At 44.3% G+C, this 25,501-nt stretch overlaps 1 protein-coding gene and 1 long non-coding RNA gene across 2 annotated transcripts in view; one reads left to right on the forward strand and one right to left on the reverse strand.

The window, feature by feature from the left end:
* The window catches only part of LOC143001555 (3',5'-cyclic-AMP phosphodiesterase 4B-like), a 74,195-nt gene extending 52,607 nt beyond the window's left edge, over positions 1-21,588 (forward strand). Inside the window, exons 5-8 of the mRNA XM_076151200.1 lie at positions 19,089-19,283; positions 19,901-19,934; positions 20,050-20,120; positions 20,692-21,588. Coding sequence (XP_076007315.1) covers positions 19,089-19,283; positions 19,901-19,934; positions 20,050-20,120; positions 20,692-20,935 — 544 coding nt within the window. The 3' untranslated portion in view covers positions 20,936-21,588. The remainder of the gene's footprint in view (positions 1-19,088; positions 19,284-19,900; positions 19,935-20,049; positions 20,121-20,691) is intronic.
* On the reverse strand, positions 10,313-12,950 carry LOC143001642 (uncharacterized). The gene is made up of 3 exons (XR_012963707.1): positions 12,776-12,950; positions 11,211-11,348; positions 10,313-10,871 (listed from the first exon to the last, which is right to left on the reverse strand). It is a non-coding gene; the product is annotated as an uncharacterized LOC143001642 (long non-coding RNA).
* Positions 21,589-25,501: the final 3,913 nt, after the last annotated feature.

A 25,501-nucleotide genomic window follows, 5' to 3' on the forward strand; every position in this document is an offset into this window, starting at 1 on the left:
AAGTATGGAACAAGAAGAGAGTAGGGACTGTATGAAGAAAAAGGGAAAAGAGTGAGAAATGAGAAGAAAGAGAGGGAAGACAGATGGAGACGAGACACGGCAAGCTGTTTGAGGCTCGGCTTTGTTGAAACCATGAGCCATGGTAACCAGGGAGCCATGCTTGTTCCTAGCTATATGCGTCACACACACTCTTTCTTTCACACGCACACAAACACACACACACACACCGTCTCGCTCTCTTCCTTTTTCACACCTATATACATGCCCGCATGTGCACACAGAGACATTGTGTCCCTATAGATACGAGGTGAGACAGGTGGAAGAACACACAGCTCCTCAGTGATAATTACATCGTAAACGGTGATGTGTGCTGATGAATTCATTGGTGCTGCTTATTCAGTTTATGTGTAATCTATTCCCCCTATAGCCTCTGTTATTATATTAGTCAGGGAAAACAATAAGCCATAATGTTTCTTATTCTGGAGCCAAAAAAGCAATTTTCCCTCATTTTGATAACCAAAATCAATAAAGTGACATTGATTATGAATACTTCAATTGAGAATGAATGTAATTGCAAATTTGTTTTGGTGTCAAGACTAATTGTTTCACATTGTTTCTTCCAATCGATAATTTAAGGCAAGCGAAAGTGAAAGCAGGGAGAAATCAATGCAGCCATGGGGAGTCATGAAGAAACTGAGCCCACAGCTCGATGAGGCAGCGCTCAGCCGTGACCTGCACTGGTCACACACTGTGCCGTGATGTCAGCACGCGCCACAGCGGTGATGTCAGCACGTGCCACAGCGGTGATGTCAGCACGCGCCACAGCGGTGATGTCAGCACGCGCCACAGTGGTTTTGTCAGCACGGGCCGCAGCGGTGGGTTGGGATTTATTTCTGCCTCCTGTTGTTGGTCTAGAGAAATTCAAGCAAAATTAGGCCACAGGCCAAGGAGGAACTGATTAGTTTTGGGTGAATAGTGCTACTATGTGGCTATTTATACTCTACTTCACAGTTTGGCTCATACCTCCTGGACCCATAGGCATAAAGCACACACTTTTTACACTCTTTGCTCCAAGACATTTCATCTTGTCTCCACCAGATTTGGCATAAAAAATATTTGGAAGAACTTGAAAACAATGTTTCATCACTTGATGTTTTTTCCCGAATTCTTTCAGTCGTGCTCTGCTTCACACACATGTTATAACTCATTTTGAACACCGTGCATAATTATGACTCAATATCGATGACAGTCATGACTCATGCTGTCACGTATTCATGAAGGCAACACATGTTGGTCAAATGTGGTCGAGCCTTTGCCTCAGGTATTTCTTGTCCATGGCTTACTATATGGTCTGGCTTACGAATCTGGTTGCCATGGAAATGTCTTTCACCTCACCGCTTTGTCTCTGTGTTTCCTGTCTGTTTGAAGTTGTTTGTGTGTGTTTGTATCTAGTGTATGCCTGTGAAATACTCATCTTAAGTCTGGCATTTATTTTCCGCTGTGGCTTTCTTTGTTTGAATGTAGATCAAATTGACTTGTCGCCTGGCTCAAAGTGTGTGTGTGTGTGTGTGTGTGTGTGTGTGTGTGTGTGTGTGTGTGTGTGTGTGTGTGTGTGTGTGTGTGTGTGTGTGTGTGTGTGTGTGTGTGTGTGTGTGTGTGTGTGTGTGCGCAGACATGTGAGTTAGCTGAACTCGGAGTCACACTCCATCTGCGGGTTGTTTCTCGGGCATATCTACGGGAGCGAGAGAGAGAGAAGAATGAGAAGACAAGAGTTCATAAATTTGTACAGAAGTCGGGTAAATTCGGACTGAGTGAATATTATGATGCAGTTTAGACTAAAGCAGAGGAGCTGACAACTTAATTACAATTACATTTTTTAATTAATAGATTTGCCATAACTCCCATTAAGAGGATGTAAGTTGTGAAGTCAGCAATCAACAGCAGGTCTGAACAAAATTCCTTTATAAGATTTGTAAGAGGAAAAAGTTGAGTTTGTATTCTCAGTCCAGTTTTAACTGTAGAATTCCTTGGTTCATCTCAGCTTCCATCTTATCCTCAGTGTAAGTGGAGTTTTTGGAGTTTACCTTTTGAGGTTTGGTGATGCTGCTGTAACTTGCAGGCCTGGTTGAGCTCAGATGAAACACCAAGCTCCAATAAAGGACTCGTCTGACAGTGGAGCATTAAATTTGCTGCTTTTTAAGACTGCTAAAAGATGAAAACGGTGGGTTTGGGAGCTGTGCGAAAGTGATGCTGGGCTTTAATGCCAATGAGCCCAAAGCTCCCAGTTTGTTCAACGCAAATTCAATTCCATCTCTCAATCATTCTGTCAAACAAATGGCTTCTCTTTGTTGAATCCGTCATCATTTTCTCTCACATAATCGTTTCCTGCAGTAGGCAAATATGCACACAAACACACACAGAGTACTGCATTTCAAAACAAATACACACACACACACACACACACACACACACACACACACACACACACACACACACACACACACACACACACACACACAAAGCCACAAGTCAAGTGCATTTGAGCTCTCTTGTTGCTAGGCACTGTCCCACGCGGCTTTATGGAGGTAATTTAAATGATCCAATAAAGTCTGCAGGGATGGAAAAAATGATGCTTTCCATTCAGTTGCAGGTGTTTGATTTGCAGTTTAATGTTCATTCTGCAAATAGAGACCGTTGTCCTGGGGGGTGTGGGGGGGGGTGTGGGGGCTTTTGGAGTGTGTGCCACTCTTGATCTGTCTCTAGGGTTTGTGTTTCTCGAAACAAGTCGCTGTTGTTGCAGTAGCACTTATCAGCTTGTTCTGTGTAATCAGATCCTGAATACAGTATGGCGATATGACAACCGCAGTGTTGTGGATGAAGCCGTAGGGTAACAAGATATATTTGCATTGCCGTCGTCTTGGCTGTTGGGTTATTATTTGTACGGGGAGCCCTTAAATTGCCAGCGCAGTGCACGCCTGGTGAAGGGCTATAGGTCAGGGAGATACCGTAGTCGAGGGCCCTATACGGTTGCAGCCATTTAAAATTAATGACGCATCCTGTTGTGTCCCTTCATAGAAACAGATTGAGGAACTTCTTAACTTGGTCATAAAAACCTACATCTCCATCTCTCTGTATATATTATCAAGCCTTCTTATGGCAGACAATTAACTGGGTGTGTCACAGCATATAGCATAAAATTATTGATGTCCAATAATAAGCCATGCTGGTGTGCCCACATGCAGAGTTCTGGGGACCTTGCTCCAGTTTACCTAAATGGAATGCAGCCATTATCATCATACCTGGGTTTGACAAGTGAGATATATCTGTCGTGAGAAGGATTTGGTGTTCAAGATGATGAAGAAGATTAAAGCTTTTGGTAGCCTTGGCTGGAGATGGAGTTGAAAGAAGCAGATGGTCTACAAGTGTCTACACGTGGAGATTTGAAGGAAACAGCAGGTTACCAGACCTGGACTGGTGCTGTTGCAAAGGAAGCCAAATTATGCAGAGGTTCATACATATACAGTATCCACTTTGGTTAGTGTAGGGCTGGGGGATCCAAGATCAACCATGAAATGTGACCTGTACATCAACAGGCAGACCTGAGTTGAGGACGAGCAGAGAGAGGAACGGCGTCGATTTCAGCGGCTCAGAGACACTCAGCGGGATGAAACCAGCCTCCAGACGCACATGGAGCACGGATTAATACTTTTTCTCCTTACTATTTCCATTTTATTCCCCCACATTTTGCTGGTTGTAAAGCCAATCTAGTCTCAACCCATCAGCTGGCTTGTCTTTCAGAATGGGATGCGAGCCATTTGTCATCTAACCAGCTGCTGATCTGCACTGCCAATGAGGTGATTGGTGTGATCATGGAGGACAAAATGGTTAGACACTCAGATTCCTCAAGCTGTTCTGTGGCTGGTTGGAAAAAACATTACACCGTGTGAAGCCTGTCTGCTTTAGATGATGAAAAGACACAATCAAATTCAAATCAAGTAAGTTCCAAAGAGAGACTTGCAGAGAACAAATAGAGTTTTGATTCCGAGGGCAACCAAGACTACGACCACGATGTTACCCGGTCTGGATGTACCCATCAGCAGTCGTCGTCACTCCTGGGTTTGGTATGTGTAGGTGAAGGAAGTATGGGACCCTGCAGTGTTGCTATGGGTCCTCACAGTGTGGGAGTTGACTGTATTTTCAGTGTGTGTTTGTGACCTGCGCCATGTTGCCTGGTGCGTGTGTTGGTGGCTATAGTCCGGGCAGATTGCTGTTTTAAATATCTAATAACACTTTTTAGCTGCAAGAAAATCACCTCATTGTATAGAAAGTCTTGGTGTGAAAATGATCCTTTATGCCTCTTCTTCCTCCTCTTCATTTCTATTTCTTTATCACAGCCACACACACACACCTCCACTGTATAGCTTCCCTTCAATCATACTATAGTTTCCTCTCAAAACCTTGTTTTACAGTGCCGTTCTACAGGACAGTGTAATCTGTTTAAAACAACACCTCTAATTTGCTCTTAGTGTGCTAAACTAGTACAGTAATCGGGTTTCTGCTTCTCAAGTTGTCTAAGTGAAATGTGATATTACGAGAGAAACAGATGGGCCCCTAAACTCATTTACATGCAGTGATGTTAATGCTCATCAAACAGAATTAGCTCTCTTCATCATTTACAGATGCTTCATCAAACCTAACCTAAACCCAAATCGCTACAAGAGATCATAGACAATTTATTAGCCATGTTCACACCAAAACACAAGCAAAATAAAGGCACAAGTAGCAATTAGCGACAAGAGCTCTATGTAGTAGTGTTACACAATATGTGGGTTCAAATGAATAAGGCTACATGTGTGGGTTCTTCAGGTAGAACACTCTGGATTCTGGGAAAGCCGAATCACGGTGGTTTTCACTCTGCACCATGAAGGGTTTCTTGCAAATGAGCATTGTATGGTTTGCAATTTGGAATTCCATAATTTCAATTGACACCGCCATAGAAAAGCCTTCAGGCACTTGTCTAGAATCATTTTTTAGGACCAATTACAAACCAAACTCCACTCGTGTGGATTCTTGATAAACTGAAGTGTGTGAAGAGCCTCCAGTCTCACACACAATTCAGTTAATATTTCCCTTACTCGCTCTTATAGTGAAGTGAATTATTTTGATGTGCTTTGTGGATCACAGTTTATCCACAAGTGGAGACAGATTAATTGAAAAAAGAAACCACGTCTACGAGTGGAAGAGAAAAAGAGAGTGTGAGGGCGATGGCAATGCACCATGCCGGCCTGGTTAGGCTGAGATCCAAAGCTTTAACACGGAACACAAGTTGTCGCCCTTGTTGTTCGGTGTTCAATATCCTCACTACACTATATAGATATAATCTAAATCACATCTAAGGGCAAAAATCCTGTAAAGTGGAGGTTGGTTTGTCAGATCACAGCAGCATCCCTCTCTAATGGTCACTATTCAGTGTGCAGTGTGTCCTTGTAATGCGTGTGTGTGAAGCCCCTGCTGTCAGGGTGTTCGCTGGTCGCCCATGTTATTTGGTGGTGTGAGATTCTTCACTGCTTGGGATTCACACTTTCTCTCTCTCACTCCCTGTCTCTCTCTCTCACCTGCCTCTGGTTATCACAGTGCGATTGGCGCTGACGTCAAGTGAGGTTTCCGTTATCGGCAGCGGATGGGGCACAGGGGAGCCGCTTTCTTTTCAGACGGGGGGATTTGATTTGTCCTTTTTCTCACCTGCCTCAACGCTTCTCTCTACCATTTATGCAACACCCTCATTCCTCTTCATCACTGTCTTATCTTCTCTTCAAATCAAAAGTCTTTCTGTCAGATATGGAGGCAATAAACCCAACAAGGCAACAATTGTTTAGATCCATAAACTGTTTTTCACAGTAATTTTGTTCCTCTTTGGACCCCAGGCCCAATTTGCATACTAAGCATTGAAAGCTCCTCTAAACCACTTCAGCTCCTTGTCTTTGGACTTGACACGAGTTGGCACCCTTGCAATCGTAATTACTGCATGTCAGCTGGTTGGTGTGAATCAAACAGGAAATACTAATCAGCATGCAAGGGTTTCCTGTGAACAGCGTCCAAGATTCTCCTCCTCTATCATCAACACCACTGGTCAGTCAAGGAGAACTAACATGTTGTGTTTGATTCCTTAAACCGTTAAACAAACTAGGTTTATTCAGGATGTGATTGCTTACCAATCAAAAACAGATCTTAAACTTAAACTAAATCAACTTGACTCTGTTGTGGCAGCAGGACTAATCTCGCCTGTGGGCTGTGAACCTTGATTGTGGCCAACAGACGCTCTGTTCTGTTAGCTGACATTCTGCCAGTAACCTTGAAGCCTTTAGTCTCTCAGCACGTCTCATGACAGGCACAGTGTATTTCTGTCTCGGAGCTGTATTTTGACATCTTCTCTTATTACCGCTCTTCACCATCGCCCTCTCTGAGCTTGACTTTCTCTATTGATACGTGCATCTCTTAACCTTCCACTCTGTCTGCGCTCATTTTCGTCTGCCTCTGTATGAGCAAAAGTCTTTCCACCACTCCAGTCTGCACTCCATTCATATTCGCTTTCTCCTTTCACATTCACGGTTTGGTAGCTTTTGTATCTGTCGCTCGATCCTGGTTTAACGTCGTGTGTATGTTTGTATTTGTAAAGGAGACAGACTTCATATTAGTCATGATTTTGCTGCTTGTCAGGCTAAGTCAAACACGCAGCTGTGATTCGATTTGCATTTCTGTGTTCGTCTTTTGTCCCGTGGGGCAAAATTTATTCAAATCATGAGCCCCAAGCCAAAGTCGACATTTAGACAGGCGGCTCTTAAGTCATCAAATGGACGTCTGATTGGTGTTTAATTATGTGTCTGGGCTTCAGTGTGAAACCATTTTAAAGATAAGCAAGGAAGGTAAGGCAAGGTCAACGTCTACAAGCCATCTGTCACATCACTCAAAACCTCATATTAAGCATTTTGCAGTCAAATATATGATTAAAAAAAAACACCGAACATAAATCAAAAGGCAGGGTTAAAGCTGGAGCAAAGGGATACAAAGAATCAGACGATTCCTGCTGGGGTGTAATTAAAGGTTTGAGTTTCCCTGCATGTCATTAGCTTGCATTTACAGCACGCGCGCGCACACACACACGGGCACACGCAGACACGCGCAGACACACACGCAGACACACTCCTATCTTTGTCAATCACAATTAGAAGTATCCAGTGTTGGGGGTCACAGACAGGTTACCTAATTTACCCACAGTGCATCTGCAGTTCTCACGTGACTGCTGAAAACCATTCTCACTGTCATCTCGATCCAACTGAAATAAGATTTGACAAAATATCAATTTCAATATTGTGGCAATAGCAAATCTGCTCGTAAATCTGCTTGAAAATGTGTTTGTTATGACTTTTGTAATCGACCTCTCGGGCATTAGAACACAGCTACACACTGCCATCTTGTGGATGCTGACAGAATGCAGCCGTGAAGGATTGTTCTCTTTTCTGTGTGAACAGTGACCTTTAGTGGCCATAAATGAGTGTGCACCCACCAGCCTTGCTTTCTGTCCTCTCCGTGTGTGAGAAATAGAATAAATAAATAAATGTGTAAAAGACGCCCTGGCCCAGACTGAATACTTTCACTGGGTGGTTGTGGTTTTGTTGCTTGAACAGGTTTAACAAAACAAATATGTCTTTGCATACAACATTTGCATACAATTCCACCACAAACAAGTGCACTCTGCTCTCCAGTCAGTAGCTCAAACTACACGTCACATTCCAGTGTCAACAGACTGCTGATGCTGTGTCAGGATATTATGACCACAATTCTAGTTAGAACCTTAATTTCAAATGAGCAAATGTTGTAATTTGTATTGAAAACCTAGATTGACCTTGTTTGTGAGGGAAAACTCAACTCTTACTCAGGAAGCAGGTATGAAACGGTGTCGTCAGTTGCCAGCAGCGATTAGCATTACGTCATCATGGGAGTGCTGAGGCGGTTGTTAGGGAGGCGCTGTCGCTGTCGCCTTTGTGTGTGTATTGAGGAAACTGTCACAGGCCGGTGGGAATTTAATGATTCAGCTTTAGTCTCTGTGGTGCTGCTACTCATCCTATGTCACACAGTCTGTATTGATTTTGAGTAATTGGATTAAAGTCAGAAGTTAGTGTTACCTGTGATAATCAGGGTCATTTCACAAGCACACACATTGTGTTGATGGAAGCAGCTAGAACACAACCTTTTGTTGCCATAATCACCAGGTCAACGAGGTCCACTAACATGTTAACCCAAATTAAAGATAACCAAGAATGAATATTCAATGCCAGTGTTTTAAAGTAATTTTTACTCATGTCAATGTTTCTTCTACTTTATACACAGAGGATATCATAATCTCCTCTGCAGCTCTCAGCGATGTAATGCTGGAGCACCTGTACTGTGTGTGTATGTGTGTGCGTGTGCGTGTGCTGCCATTCATCTGGTATCCATGTTGACATGCGGGCTTGGCTGCCAGTTTTACCAGGAGGCACTGTGGCCCCCTGCCAGGATGCCAGATGCCACCTCTTACGTAGACACATACACACACACACACACACACACACATACACATACACATACACATAGAGCGAGAGAGGTGAAGTTAAGCTTGAATCCCGGTCTCTGATCCAGTACAGAATTGAATTTACTGGAGATGAATTGAGAATAAGCAGCTCAACATCTGGTTTCTTCACATGTCGGTCAGCCGTGTGTGTGTGTGTATGTGTGTGTTCTGTACACAGTTAATACATTGTGTGTGTGAGAGAGAGACAGAGAGAGAGATGGATGATTGATGAGTCCACTCCGACAACTCCAGTCCAGAGCTTGTAGGCTCCTCCTCTCTCTGCCGGGCCGCTTTAAAGGGAGCGCGGCGCTTTACATACACACGCACGCACACACGCACACACGCTGTCCTCCGTACACACACTATGGGGAGGAAGTGTAGCCTGTGACGAAACGAGGTGGACAGTTTGCAAAGAGAGCGAGAGAGTCAGAGAGAGAAGAGAGAGAGAGAGAGGGAGAGAGAGTGTGGAGGGTGTGTGTATGTGTTAGTGTGTGTGAGGGCAGAAAGAGTTCCGTGATGTGACGTATAGGTCGCTGTTTATGTTGCTGAGTTGTGTGTGACGTGTGGATTACGTGCGTGGATACATGCGTGCTGTCTGGATGGATATTTGGCTTTAAGAGTTGGTTCTATGGGTAACGAATATGTAAACGCATGGAGAGAGTGTGTGTGTGTTTGAGAGTGTGTGTGTGTTTGTGTGAGAACTAATGGTATTTATTTGACGCGTGTGTGTGTTACTGTGTTTATGTGATGACTAGTTAGATTGGCTTGGTGCATATGTGAGTCTGTCAATGTCAAGCGTGTGTGTATGTGTGTTGTGATGTTTAACGTCCGTGTGTGTTTGGGTGTGTGTGTGTCGGTGCTTTCTATTTGACACTCATATAATCATGCATGGTGTGTCTGCGTGTGTGTGTGGTATGTATTCTCTACTAACAAGCTGGGTGTGTTCGGATTTATTTTGACACGGTGTGTGTGTGTCTATGTGTGTGTGGTTATGTTTGCGCTGGTACACGCTGGGTAGCCGTGTGTGTGAGAGAGAGTGAGTGAGTGAGTGTGTGTGCATGCGTGTTGTGGCGATGTACCGGCGTTCACCCTGTGCCAGAGGAAGAGTTCACTTTGACTTCAGCGAGGAAGTCATCAGAAAACTCCACAACCGCAACCATGCAGCTCCCAGGTCAGGACGGACACACACACACACACACACACACACACACACACACACACACACACACACACACACACACACACACACACACACACACACAGACACACACACACACACAGACACACACACGGCTCCTCCATCCAGTGTTCTGTGCATGACACTGTTCTTCTCATAGTAACACTCTAGTATTACTCAGACACTCTTCATTGTTCCTCTTAGTCTCCGTTTGTGAGAGTGCGTGTGACGTATGTGTGTGTTCAGTAAATGCAGACACAAATAAAAATGTTACTTCCCATTTCCCACATGTTAAATTACCAAAGCAGTTTTTCTCAGCTGTGTGTGTGTGTGTGTGTGTGTGTGTGTGTGTGTGTGTGTGTGTGTGTGTGTGTGTGTGCGTGTGCGTGTGTTTCTCCTTCTGCACGTGTTTGACAGAAATCCAAACTTGAAGTGAAAGTTGTAGAACATTTGACCTGTCAATGTTCCTCAATTCTGTTTGTTTACTTTGTGTAATAGTAAACAAACAACTAACACATTCACCTTTATGTAGATTTAACAAAAATGATCTATTAACACTTAACACACTCTCTTTAAACATTATTTATCAAGGCAAACACTTCTTGTATCTGTTTCATATCACATTTAAATGAGCCTTATTCTGCAAACATTCTCACACACACTGAGGTCCAAACTTTGCAGAGTGTGTGTGTGTGTGTGTGTGTGTGTGTGTGTGTGTGTGTGTGTGTGTGTGTGTGTGTGTGTGTGTGTGTGTGTGTGTGTGTGTGTGTGTGTGTGTGTGTGTGTGTGTCTGATCTGTTTGACACAATGGCACAGAAACACCTCGGAGCCGTAGCTAAAATAAATCATGACATTGGAGCGCACGCTAGCTTCTTATCCTTCAGCGATTCTGCACACTTTGACTGTTGTTGCTGAGCAGCGTCCTTTGTCCGACCATATTAGGTCAGACATCAGCACCGTCGGCGTCTCAGCCAGGAGCCTCGACACGTTCGCCTAAACGCTCAGCACGGGTCAGGTCTGTGATGCGATTGTCGGCGTGGCGATGGTGCTCTCTCACTGGGTCGATTGTATGATGATGTCATGAGGCTGAGGTGGAAGGAGAGGAAGAGCACGTGAGGAGGAGGAGGAGGAGGTGATGATGCTGCGTCCCAGATTGAAACCCAAAATTTAAAGAGATGCCGGTGTGCACAAGTAGGACAGGAGGACACAATAGTCTTACTTAAAAGTCCTCATGGCCGACACAGACATTACAGGACTTGTGATTAAGCACATCGTGTTCTATACTTTTGATGTATTGATACACAATATGGATCACTATGTCATCACTTAAGTTCACTAGGACTTATTGTACTTTTGTATTTTCCCTTTATAGTGGAATTTAAAGTATAGAAAGTAGGAGAACGTTGAACAGAAAGACAAACTCACACTGTGGCTCCTCAACTGTCCTGGAAGCTTCATTTTAGATTGGATCATTTAGTTCCTTAACATGTTGTCTTATCTGGTCAGCACCCGTGTTTGAATGTGAGGGGGGGTGGGTGTTTCCACTCAGTGTGTACAGTAGTGCTGCAGCAAGCGAGACACAGTGGATCAGTGTGTCTTTTGCATATTAAATTAGGTTGATACATTTTCTTCATCTTTTGTGTTTCTACTATCTAAACACAGATAATTCTGGATTTCAACCGAAAACTGCTCTTTTTACTTATTATTATCTTGATTTATTTGCTTATTGCTTCTCTGTTCTGAATGTTTTAGTCATGAAAGGTCCAGAGCAGTGTGAGAAACTAGGCTGGATCTGGCCTCAGGAGGATTGTGGGTATTGTAGCTCGGCTGCACACTCGTCAGGCTGGGGGCTTGGAGTGTTGCAAATGTTCAGGGTTGATGAGACGGACGACGAAAAGGAGCAAACGTAGGATGTATGAATCCAGACGTAACGGAATAGAAATTGGATATTCTAATCCCGCGAAATCTCCCATCTGACTGTGACCTGACACATGATGCACACAGGAGGTCTAACTTGGACATAATAATGACAGTTTTTCCTTTATAATCCCCTTTAAATCCAGCGTTACACCATTGTTCTAGGAATTGTGGACCTCTGAGCTGTGCAGACAGTCAGTGTTTGGGTGGCGTCCCCCCCTCTGTGACCGAGCGTTTCCTGTGGAAAGTTCTAGAGCGTCCTGAAGAAAGTAGACGTACACACACAGATGGTGTACTGTGCCTTATGTTGGACTCATTAGGCCTACAGTACCTGTGTGTGAAATGCACGTGACCAGGAATAATTATTCCACTTGAAAAACAGTGCCGACTCATATCTGTGTGTGTGTGTATGTGTGTGTAGATCCATGTGCTGGTCTTTGTGGATGTCCTACAAAGTGTTTCCACACATTCATCTGCTCTGTGCCGTTTATGGCATGTGGGTATGCATGAACTCCTGTATGTATGCGTATAAGTCCCACAGAGTTCCTCTCACATGAGCAGCCAGGACAGATAATCTCCCTGAGAGATGCTTTAAACAAATATTTGGACAGCGAGCCGGATTCCTTATGGCACCACAACAAAGATCACAGCTCCTCTGATCTTTTGCTGAAGGTTTCTCTGGTCCTTGTCCTCATTACTTCACATTATCCTCCGAGCTCGCATCATCCAGGACCAGAATAGTTTGGAGCGGATACCGGCTGAGGAAACGAATTTTGAAGGGCATTTGCGTCGTATTCTTCTGTTACTGAATGATGAAAGCCAAGTAACTGAGTCAATATGTGCGCTGACCCAAAGTATATTTAGAGTGCAAATAACAAAGTTCTGACTTTAGCAGCCTAATCCTCTACATGAGCATCAGACCTAATGTACTGTAGCATTTTAGGCAAAGGAGAAGAGCAGCGTTGTAACAGTGATTGTTATTGTTCACTAGACCATAAACAATGTAGCTTCAGTCGAGCCTTTGAGGGACAAACGCCCCGCCACACACCAGTCACAGTCATTGGCTAAATTACCTCCTTACTGTCTCACAATGTCGCCCGTGTCCACACACAGATCGCTCGGCTCCTCCGCTCAGTCGCTCTTATGTTTCGTAAAGCGTCGGTTTGGTTCTGTGACGGCTTCCGGCTCTCCCAAAACCAAAGCTGTCTTTATAATTCGTTGACCCATTTCTCTTTGCAGGACAGGACTTTGAACAAACACAATGTTTGTACTCTCAGGGCCAAGGGTGGGGTGCCGCCGCACTGTGACGAAAGCGTTTGTGGTTTGGCTTTGCACTGTTAACATCCTGTGATATTGTATGTTGTTCTGAAGGTGAAACGGAAAAATATGGACAGGACACATTGATGACGTTGTAGTGAGTAGTTTGTATTGTTGTTGATGATGAGCGATAGAAATGGGAGGTATCTATAGCCCAGATTTTGACGCAATAGCATCAATACTTCCAGACTACAAAAGGAACCGTTTTGACTCAGTGTGCATGGTGGTGCCCCAGCAGCGTAGAGCAAAAGCCCTGAATAACAATCAGTTTGCCCTCTTTAACCGTGACGATGACAATCTGACCCTTTCAGTTGTCTAAACATCAGCACATAAACTGGTTTATTGGTTTCAGCGAATGGAAACACATTGACGTGACGTGTTGATGGTCATCCGGTATGTCCGTCTGAAGAACATTGGTCAGAAAAATGTTTTGTCAATACTTGAGGATGACACACGGGCGCCATGATGTTTCTCCCAAAACACAGTTTGATGAGCGAATGGAACGGAATGTAAGTCTTCGCACTGATTTAACATTACGCAACAGGACCTTATGAGTTAAATCGATAAATGTTTCCATATTTAGGAGACAGTTCAGAGTGAGTAGCAGGGAAAAGATGGAGACTGAAGATAACAAGACTCTGTAGGGACCAGTGGACGTAATGGAAAAGAGATGCCACACTGCAATTTGCCAGCCCGTGGAATGTTCTCTCCTCCTCCTCCTCCTCTAGCTCTTCCTACTCCTTCTCTCTTCCCCCTCTTTTACTCGCTTAGTTTCTCGCCCTTTGACCTCAAATAACCACCCAGTCCTTCTGTGCTCTATCATTAGGAGTTGTTTTATCTCTCACTCCACCCACACACACCTGAAACACGTCTACCGTCGTCATCATCGCTGCTCGCTGCTCTCTTGGATCATCAGGCATCATGAGGGTTGTGTTGTTTACACTGTAAATGGGAGCATCTGCTGAATGGCTTTGTACCTACAGTAAACATGCATGCGTAATGAATGACCTGGTGCAAGTCCCCATTATGTGAGCGGCCTGATTTCTATTAATAATCGCTGCGTCTCGTCATGGATTCATGGGTTCTCATGGATTTCAGCTTCGTCTAATAATCGTCTGTGTTCATTCCTCTTCCAAGAATTTCTGAATACAATTCAGCAACAAATACTTCCAGTCTGGGACGCAATAATGATCTTATTGGCTTCGAAACAACAGTAACACTTCGATCAGTCGAGACGTGTTTGAACGAGAGTTATGTATCGACTTCCAGCTCAGTGTCGGTGTGGCAGCGGTGGCTCAAGGCAAAGGATGCCGGTGTTTACGCTGGAGGACGCTTTGTCTGTAATCCAAGTAGCTTAGTCATTGTTGATTTAATCCCTTTTGAGGGCGCTTTACACCTTCGGGTGATTCTGTGCGTCTCAGGGGACTCCCAGGAGTCGTTGGTGCTTAAGGGAAGCTGTGGTAAGCATGTCGGAACAGCAATCAGGGATGGTTCCTCTAACGTCACATTGACTCCTTAACTCCTCTTTCAAACCGTCTGTCCTGAGTATGAACGTCATCGTCATCAAATGAGTGAAGCTACTTGGAAAGGGTCAAGATCAGTACGTAAAAAAGACAAGTTAGGTCCGAATTATGTCTGAAATTAGAAACGACTTCTCCCTCTTGACTCATTTGCTGTGAAGTCTGAGGCACATATCACCACCTTCAGCATGTGTGTGTGTGTGTGTGTGTGTGTTTGGACTAGTTCAGTTGATGAACTTGTTATTTACACATTTTTCAGCTGTAGATCCATGTAAGGGAGAATTCCAGCAGGGATCGTTTCAACATCACATCATGTAGATCCATCTGCTATTTTTGCTTGGCCTGATGGGATCTCTCACTCTCTCTCTCACTCACTCTCTCACTCACTCACTCACTCACTCACTTACTCACTTACTCATTCACTCAGTTCATGGTTCCAACTGGCACATCTCACTGAGCAGACACGTCGCTCTGTCTTTATTTAGCATCTCTGCTCTCAGTCGTTTCCCTCCAGAACGCACTGATGAGGAGGAGCAGGTCCACTAACCAACCAACACTTTCCTCATTTAATAACAGAACACACACACACTTTGATCAAGTGTGTGTGTGTGTGCTTGTGTGTAAAAGACAAATCTATTTCAACTTCCGTGGCTCACACGAGAACAAACAGGAGGTGTTACCATGGCACCTCTGTTTGTACAATCAGACCGACAAATGACCACCGGCTTCCCCCTGAACTTCACACACAGACACAGGAAGAGATTAACGCGAGTGTAAGAATGCTCTCGCTCTCTCGCGCTCTCGCTCTCTCGCTCTCTCGCTCTCTCTCTCGCTCTCTCTCTCGCTCTCTCTCTCGCTCTCTCTCTCTCACTCTCTCTCGACCCCGATCAGCAGACAGGACACTGAGTTTGTCTCCGGTTTAGCCCGTGACTCCTCTCTACCTGGAATAAGACTCAGAGCTGGGAAGTGGAGTCATGTCCCAGTAACAAACCGTCTGTTTTGCGTCACACGTTTGCCGCACCATGACCGCCTACTCCAACAAAAAGAAGACGTTTTCCATTTATTTAGAAAATCTTATTCTGTTCTTCTCTGTTCTGCCTGGTCACGGCTGTACAGTAGATCTCCGCTCATCTGTCTGGAGCTCCAGGCCCGTTTACACTCCCTCTCCTCTCCTCTCGTCTGCCGAGCCGTCACATTGGTTATTCAGGTTCGTGGGATGCCGGCAGATCATGGGAACGGAAAGTTGTGTCATCCTTGAAAGTCGCTCCGGGGTCAGAGGGAGCACTTCCTCATTACTTCAGTAAAACACACCACTGACTCATCCGCTACCCCAAAGAACAAAGAATAAATGTCAAAACATTGTGTTTTGGACCCCAGAGCTACATAAATTGTTACCATCCTGGTGTCATTGTATCACCTATCGCACACACAAACTCACACACGCAAGTCGTGCGTCATTGAACCTGATGAGCCACAACCTTCTTACCTCTTGTTCATACATTGTCTGAAGTCACGCAGGTTTGACTAATTATTTCCCAGACGTTAAGGAACTTTGCCTCCTGTTGTCTCATTCTTCAGACCCTTTGGGACAAATAGTCCTTGTTTTCGTCTCTGAACAAAAGCTTCTCTACACAGCTTCTTCTTCTTGTATGTTTCCTATTGTAGGGACAGATGTAATACTGTAATCTGAAGATGGATGAACTCCAGTATAAATTCACTAAGAGGCCATCACATAACTGGGACACATTCCATAGAATTTAGTCTGGGCACATGACCTCTGGCTTTATTTTGTTATTCAAAGCCTGAACTCTTAGATTTCTTGTGAAACTGTGATTATTGTTATTTTTTAAGCCTGGTTTTGCGGTTTGCCTTCGTCCCTTTTTGCGTAAACCCAATGCAGCTTTCATTTTCTGCACAGTCTGACAGAGCTGTGTGTGTGTGTGTGTGTGTGTGTGTGTGTGTGTGTGTGTGTGTGTGTGTGTGTGCGTGTGCGTGTGCATGTGCAGTGCCATCTGGGAACCCAACGAGACACAAACATTGACGTCCATCACCCAGACGGTTACAAGGGACTCATAATCCTGTCTGAGATATACAGTAATGTTGTTTCACCGTCACAATCCTGCTTTGCTCTGTATTTACAATTTATAGCTCTGTTATAAGTGTCTGCTTATGTGTAGAATAGTCCAAAAAAAAAATTATTAAAATTATTATTGTTATTATGTTTATTAACAAACCGAATAATACTATGTAAAATGATATTGCCATAGCGATAGTAAAATGTGCTCATAACTACTTCTTCTAGTATTACATCATAGTCTTGAGTAATATGCGTTAGTGATGGTCTGGCAGGTGTCACATACCTCGTAAGCATGTGTGTGTTTTTTTTTTTTATGCGTAAGACATCGAGGATCACATGCTACTACAGTTCCCTCATACCAACACTGAACACCCGGTCTCTGATATGTAACTGTACTACAGGAAGTGTGGCTGGATTTTTCCCAGTAAGACATCCTGTATAAATAACTAATAACATAGATCAGGTCAACAGTTTCATAAGTGTTCCAAGTTCCGAAATGTGTAGTAGGTCCAGTAAGTGTCTATAGAATACATACATAGTTTCAATATGACATGAATCCTCTTTGTTTCTATGGACATGTAACATCTAAAATCAGATTAGATTAATTTCATGCCTCACCAAGGGGAGAGTTAGAGTAAATAAACAAGAGCAAAATGTCAAAGGTTCACTGTGTGAGGTTATCAAAACATTACAGGATCTCCTACTGAGTCCAATAAATCTGCTGAACTGCTTCTGAAACGCAACACCAACAAATAACACGATGGTCGCAGGGAAGCAGCGTGAGAGCAGAAACATGTGCAGGTCCAAATCAACCAATGACAGGGAAGTGATCCATAACACACTGTTTAAGAGGTCAGTTTGCTACAGGAAACAGCCTTTATAAGTGCTAAGAGTCTTTATCTTCTCATACTGAAGGTCACACAACACAAGAGGCTGAGGGAGCCGCGCGTCAGGCATGGCTGCTGTACCAACAACACAAAACACACACACACAGCTCATACACGCCCTTACACAGTCACATGTACACCGGTCCCTCAGTGTAAAGCGGTGAATCTTCTGGGACGAGCAGTGAAGCGTCTTCATCGCACGTCCACCATCTCTGGTTTTACGATCACTCAGTGCTTCAATAAAAACAGATCGTAATAGTGAAGTGCAAACCAAAACACTGTGGCATTATTGAGAAAATTCATCATTTCTGGTGATTTTTCTCATCCATCTTGTATCAGTAAGAATGCTCAACTTGTGCCAGGTGTTGAACGTCTCCTTGATTAGTGAAACTCTTGCGCCATAAGGTTTCTGCTTTAGAGTGCAGTGTAGTGTGTGATGAACTTGGAAATGGGTCGATTTCACCTGAATATACAATCTAACATACAGTATGAAAACGATTAAAAGCTTATTTAATGCGTTTGATCTGTATTCCACCATTCCATGTGCTTGTGCAGGAAATACAAAAGATGCAAAATGATGACTTGTGTGAACACGTGAACTCTCTCTCTCTCTCTCTCTCTCTCTCTCTCTCTCTCTCTCTCTCTCTCTCTCTCTCTCTCTCTCTCTCTCTCTCTCTCTCTCTCTCTCTCTCTCTCTCTCTCTCTCTCTCTCTCTCTCTCTCTCTCTCTCTCTCTCTCATCTCATGCACACACCCATATACACACACGCATACAAAGCAATGAAATGACCTGAGGGCTACAGATGCACTCAACCATTCAGTGCTGGTATGTAGGTAGGCGGGCGTATACACACTGAAGACACACACTGACACACACTCACGTTTCTGTAGGTTTTATTGTATTTGAATCCATCATTGCACCATGAGGAGTCAGCACTTCATATATATCTGCTGTATGGATCCATGGGAAAGAACGCTGTGTCACATACGAGCTTACTGAATCTGTGTGTGAGAACTCCAGTTTCCAGTTATTATTCCTCAGAAAGGCGTTCCCGCTCAGTTGTAGAGCAGCTGTACGTAGTCAATGACACAAGAGGGAAACCATGGAAACAAACAAGTGTGATTGCAAAATGTTGACCAATTGTGACTTTTTGTCCTTCATGTTTTGTTTCGTACAACCTCCCCCCCCCCCCCACCTCCCTCGATGTTTGCTTGACCAGAGAACTCTGCCAAGTGCAGGGAATAGAACCTTCAACACAGCGATGCAGTCCGTTCCAGTGCTCCTCTTCCTCCTCCCTCTCTCCTCTTCATACAAGCGACTGTCTCAGTCATTTCCATTAGTGAGCTCTGTGTGCCACAGCATGTCATTCTGCCCTTTCTTGCCCGGTCATGTCAAATGTGTGTGCGTGTGTGTGATTGTGAGTGTATGTGACTCCAGCTTATCGCTTAAGGGGGATGTTGATGGTACACGTGAAACACGCTTCTTACCCAGCCGGAATAGTGTGCGTAAAGGAGAAAGCAGCAGAACCTTTCAGTCTCAGTGTGATTCTCCAACATTAAACATATGTGTACTTGTGTGTCTCCAGCTTCGACGTGGAGAATGGCCCGTCTGCCAGCTGCAGCCCCCTGGACCCCCAGGCGTCCCCGGGCTCCGGCCTGGTCCTCCACACCAACTTCCCAGGCCACAACCAGCGGCGGGAGTCCTTCCTGTATCGCTCCGACAGCGACTATGACCTGTCGCCCAAGTCCATGTCGCGGAACTCCTCCATCGCCTCAGAACTGTGAGTCCAAACGCAAATTCAGTTATAGTTCAAAACACTTATTGGGTTTCAGAGCTCCACAGTGACCTCTAGTGAAATATGACGGCATCACATCACATCAACTTTATGACATCATATTGACCATATTTCAGAGATCCCCTTTGTTGTTGTTCTTTGCATTTTCATTTTAACATATTAAGGTTTTTTGCTTTACAAAGAAACTTGACTTTACTTACAAATTCAAAAAAAGATGTTAAAATGAAAGAATAGAGCTTCAAAGCAATAATATATCCTAAAGCGAAACCCTACTAACTGGCCGAGACAAAACATGAATATACACTGAGATGGGATATTCCTTAGTGTCCTCTGTCTCCCTTAGCATCCACGTCCTTTCATTAGATGAGGATGATGAGGCTGGTCAGGTCACGATCCACCGTCTCTTATCGTGTTGTTACCTCCTTCTGACCCTGAGTGAGCGGAGGGGGGGCACTTAGCATAAAAGCTTTACGCAACAAGCACCACCTGATCTTTGCCATGTATGTATGTATGTATACATGCCCCCGACTCTGCTCGCTGAACACACAGTACGTCCTCTGATTGTGCTTAATAGTTTCCATTGCTTGTGTTTGCATCTCCAGACACGATGACCTGATCGTGACGCCTTTTGCTCAGGTGAACATCTTACCTTTTTACAATACAGTACATTTCCTTTAATTAAGCAAATGTAAACGTTTTCATGTCCAGTGTGTCATTGCCTAATGGAAGATTTGGACTTTTTCTCCTTCAGGTTTTAGCGAGCCTTCGGAGTGTGAGGAACAACTTCACCGTACTCACAAATGTCCAGTGTGCCTCCAGCAAGTGAGTGTTACAAAGCAAACTGGAGTCTCAGGTTGAGTTCTCTGAAAGTGTGGATAAATAAGTTAAAGGGGAAAAAAGCCAACAAATGTGAGAATCTAAACTGTCAGCAATCCGCAGCTCCACACATTATCCACCAGATGGAAGTAGTGTCAAGCTTTTGACTGAATCAGCTCTGACGTCACACACCAACACAAACACACACAAAGGCATTTCATTTGTATGCACACACACTCACATATAATGACACAAGATGTAAACAACATTAACAAAGAATAATTTTAAAGTAAAACCAGGATTAATACTCAAATATTCATCAATTTCTGTGGTTTCTCCCTCTAGGCTTCAATCAGTTAAACACAAATTGAGGCTGTGTTGTGTTGAGCTGAACACACACACACACACACACACACACTTATAACATGACTGATAAGCATTCATGGTGTGTGTTCCTTATCTTGTATTTATCCTGCACACTGGTTGGTTGGCTCACGTTAGTGTGTGAGATGTAACGTCTTAGACTCTTTCTTCCTCTCTTACTTTCTGTCTTTCTTTCTTCCTCTCTTCTCATCAGGAGGTCTCCTGCTGCCACCACCCAGCCTCCCATCACCAGAGTTTGCCTCCCAGGTAAGAGGTCTGACGTCCCGCTCTACGTGTCTGATCTCATAAAGCCGTGTGCAGTGTGTTTCTCTCTTTCCTTCTCTCTCATTTGCCCCTCCTCTCGTCCTCTACTCCTATTGGTACAAACTCGTACGTACGTGACGACTTTCACTCTTGGAGTTTCTCTCTCCAGACTATTTTGTCATCGGGCTCATTAACCTTGTTAAAAACACAATCATGCTCGCAGTTCAGACACCCAACACACACACGCGCGCGCACACACACACACACACACACACACACACACACACACACACACACACACACACACACCCTCTCCCACCCACACCCACACACACACACACGCTCTCTCAAAGTGCCTTACTCAAAGATAACAGTAACCCTCCCTCGTTTTCTTTCTTCACATTTGATTTTGAGCACTGATTAGTTTTAGCTGCGTGTGTGTGTTCGTGCCTGTGTGTGTGTGTGTGTGTGTGTGTGTGTGTGTGTGTGTGTGTGTGTGTGTGTTTGTCCACTGCTTATTAATATAGATTTGTTACCCATTTCGTCAAACACAATCCTTGTACCACTCACTCTACCAAAGATGGTGCTCAGTAACACACATCTGCCTCCTTGTCTCGACTCTGTCAAGTGAATTAAGAATGGACTCAGCACATTTTGTAGTAATTTAGGATTATAAATATATTAGTAATAGTTTGACTCCACTTTAGTACAACATGACGATTTGCCTGAAGTGCGTATTTCCTTGTGAGTATCTCTCCTTGAGTCATATTGGGCCTCATTTGTCTGCAGTCTGATCTCACTATGAGTCAAATTATTGTTCGCAATCCATCTGAAAATGCAGAAGTCGTAACTACAAAAAGAAATCGCTGGTCGTCTGTTTCCTCCTCGTAATCGCTTCGCTGAGCAGTGTGCGTATTTGCGAGAGTGTTGATTAAATTTTGAACTCCTGCGGGGTGGAGGTAACGTGGCCGCTGAGCTCATACGTTGTCATGACTTACTGATTAGGAGCGTCCAAAGTGTGTGTGTGTGTGTGTGTGTGTGTGTGTGTGTGTGTGGGTGTGGGTGTGTGTGTGTGTTTTCTGGGAAGCAAAGGTGACGTCAGCAGACAGAGAAGATTTTGCAGTAAAGCAAGAATATGTGTTAATCACAGATGTGCTAGATGTGGGCAGAAGAAGAAGAATGGAAACTTTTGTGTTATACGGGTTTCAAGCACTACAGCTAGTTGTTTAATATTTAAAATTCAATGAGTTTATGATTTTTACAATTCACATTTCTAGGGTTGCGTTTTGTGATGATGACCCATGAAACACTCCTGCCTTGGTGCTGTAACTTAACAACCACATTTAGGATTTTCTTGTAAAAAATGTGGGTATTTCTGTTAAAAATTCAAAACTTTTTGAGCTTTACTGCAATAGTAGTAATCATAACATAACTGTAAGGCTCAACTTTATATTATTTCACGCTGCTACCTTATCTGGCAGTGCAATACATCATCGTACTCTAATAATAACCATAATAATAATAATAATATACATTTTATTGAGGCCCAATTGCATAAATTCCCATTATTTGTCCTGTCATTGAACCTGGCGTCGAGGCTGCTAAGGCCTTCAAGACAAAGATGCACAGAAACTGAGACCAGTGACCAGCTTGTGACTGATCTGAAAAGGGGCGAGATGAGCAATACTGGAACTGAGAAACACTCCGACGTATGTCACATTATTCTGACCTCTGATTTCGTCAAAGCACAACGAGTGTGTAGACACAGAGGCGACATCATCTGTAGAAAGATGAAGCGAATGTTTTTGTGCCCTTTTCTTTACTCGAAAGTCACACCTACACAAGTTTCCCTTAAAGTGGCACAGTGGGCCTCACGTATAGTCTGTAGATCCAGTCTGTTTGCGTTTGTTAATGCCCCTGAAACACCCACGAGCGTCTGGAGCGCAGAAACCCAGAAACAAAGAGACTTCCTGTATCTGCAACAAGATGATTACTGGAGTCTCAAATGTTATATGCAAGCACTCTAAATGTACGTCTGAGGTTCAGATCTGCGTCCTGCTGGTTGCTTCGTGCGTCATGAAACGACTCGTGTTGTTAAATACTCGGCGACGTCTCTGCTCCGTGTGCCTTTGTGTCGTACATGTGTGGTTATTTCTGTCTATTTCAGGAATTTCAGATTAAAACTTTGACGCGGGCCTCAGTTTTTGTGATGGCGGATAGAGGATGAGTTGTGTGTCTGTGTGTGTGTGTGTTTTTCCAGCGCTTGTACATGTGTGTTCGTAAGTGGGTATTGTGGCATGTGCACCGGTGTGTGTGTGTGTGTGTGTGTGTGTGTGTGTGTGTGTGTGTGTGCGTGCAGTGGGGAGGTGTTCCTGTGGCTGCGATTGACGTCAGCACGCCTCTATGTGGCTTCTGTTGACTTCCTGTTACAGCAGATGGACTGACTTTTCACTTCCTTCTTCTGAACCGCAGCTCATCAGGTGCTGTGTGTGTGTGTGTGTGTGTGTGTGTGTGTGTGTGTGTGTGTGTGTTGTTTGATAGAGCTTTGGGCTGTGAGCCAAACATTTGGACTTCTTCTGGTTGTTAATGTGTCTGTTTTGGAAGTGTGGCTCATAATCATCAGGTGGCGTGTGTATATGTGGTGGCGTTCTGAGGCGTACTCGCTGCCCGCTGACCTCACCCGCTGCAAACTGTGACCTCTCTGAGCGCACAGCAAACGCAACAGCAAAGGTTTTTGGTCTACAAAAGGAAAATAGTTTTTAAACCAATGAAAGTGTGTAAACAGGACATGGTATTGCATGAAGGCAAACACACACACACACACACACACAACATATATCTGCAGACAATTGTATTTAACCTCCTCTCCTAACACCCTCTCCCTCTCTCTCTCTCTCTCTCTCCCTCTCGCTCTCTCTCTTTCCCTCCCTCGCTCTTTGTGGAGGAGGAGGGCAGGAAGTATGAGGCAGGAAGAGAAGATCAGATTGTTCCTGTTTTGCTGTCTCTAACTGGTGTAATTTGACGGAAGCCAGGAGGAACTGTGATGATGAGATGCTTGTGTGTGTGTGTGTGTGTGTGTGTGTGTGTGTGTGTGTGTGTGTGTGTGTGTGTGCGTGTGCGCGTGTGGGTGTGCGTGAGCGAGCCACGCACATGGGCGCGTGTGTGTCTGTGTGTGTATCAGCCCAAAGGAGAAAAATAGGATGCAGAGAGACAAAGGCCTATTGTCTGTGCCCACACACTGCACAAACATGCACACGCTGACACAATGATACAATAAGAAAATACCGCCACACACACACACACACACACACACACACACACACACACACACACACACACACACACACACTGCATTACACACACAGGTGAACCAGTTTCACCTTCTCCCAGGGGTGACGTACATAATAGAATCTGTTTTAGCATATACTGTACAGTATGTTGTTAATGGTCTCTTTATATTTCTTTGAAACAAGTTTGAACAGCCACTGAAAGCTGTGATGTGTGAGCGTGCGCATGTGTGTGTGTGCGTTTGTTTAGCGCATGTTTTGTAGCTTGGCCGGCTCTATCGGTACATCAGGGCCAGTGTGTCGGCTCAGTCTCTCTATGAAACGCTGCTGTGCAACAACGCAGCCTTTGACTCATGTGTGACGGCGGTGATGATATCTGCCACTCATTTACAAGCGATTTATGAGTCAATCTGTGACATAAATGATGTATGAAATGTGTGGAAGTGGGACAAATTCAGATAAGGGGAAGTATTTTGTGGTCCTGTAAAGGTTAAGACAATGTTTCCAGTGTCTTATGATGTAAACATGTAAAGTAAAGGATAACATAGCGTCAAAAACTTTTTAGATTGTGTAAAAAGTGACATTCTGAGCTCCAGACCCGCTGACACCTCTACTTAAGATCCACGGGCCCAGAGCAGATGTCCTGCTGTGTTGTGTCCCATTGTGTCATAAACCAAGGCAGGAAACGTTCTGAGCTCATACGTGCGTCGTTCAGCTGTGAGAAGCTCACAAAGGTGCGACCCTGCACTTCCTGCTCAGGTCATCCTCTGCGCAGAAACGCTGTCAATACAGGAAGTGTGTGAGGCAAAGGGCTCACCAGCTCTCCTGACCTCACTCACCTTCATACAGCGTGTGAAGGCAAAGGTGGAGAGTAACTAAATACTCAAGTACTGCAGAGTAGTTTGGACTCATTGCATCTCATTTTGTACATTTCATCTGGCTTCAGCTTGACTGCACAATGCAAGTATATAAGTATAATAAGTATATAAAGCATAGAAAGCCCAAAAACCATGTTTCAAAAGCTTCTTTCTACAATTTTGGGGATTTTTGTTATTATTTAGTTCAACTTTTAATATTTCTAGTATTTGTACATTTGAAGGCAGGACTACTTCACTGTGTGTGTGTGTGTGTGTGTGTGTGTGTGTGTGTGTGGTGTGTGTGTGTGTGTGTGTGTGTGTGTGTGTGTGTGTGTGTGTGTGTGTGTGTGTGTGTGTGTGTGTGTGTGTGTGTGTGTGTGTGTGTGTGTGTGTGTGCGCGCGCGCGTGCGTGTGCGCGTGCGTGCGTCCGTATGTGTGTGTGTGTGTGTGTAGCTTCTCTCTGTTTTGTGGAACTCAGCCATTGTGCCTCTCCATTGTGAGTGTGTGTGTATGTATGTGTGTGTGTTGACAGGAGGCCCCCCCATGACATTTTCCCGAAATGAAGCCCTGCATGTTATTTCAAACGCCAAAGTCTCTGTTCTGTTCGGCCAACATC

The sequence above is a fragment of the Genypterus blacodes genome, unplaced genomic scaffold (assembly GCF_046128005.1).
Source record: "Genypterus blacodes isolate CSIRO-AG114 ecotype Tasmania unplaced genomic scaffold, CSIRO-AGI_Gbla_v1 ptg000054l_1, whole genome shotgun sequence".
NCBI classification, from domain to species: Eukaryota; Metazoa; Chordata; class Actinopteri; order Ophidiiformes; family Ophidiidae; genus Genypterus; species Genypterus blacodes.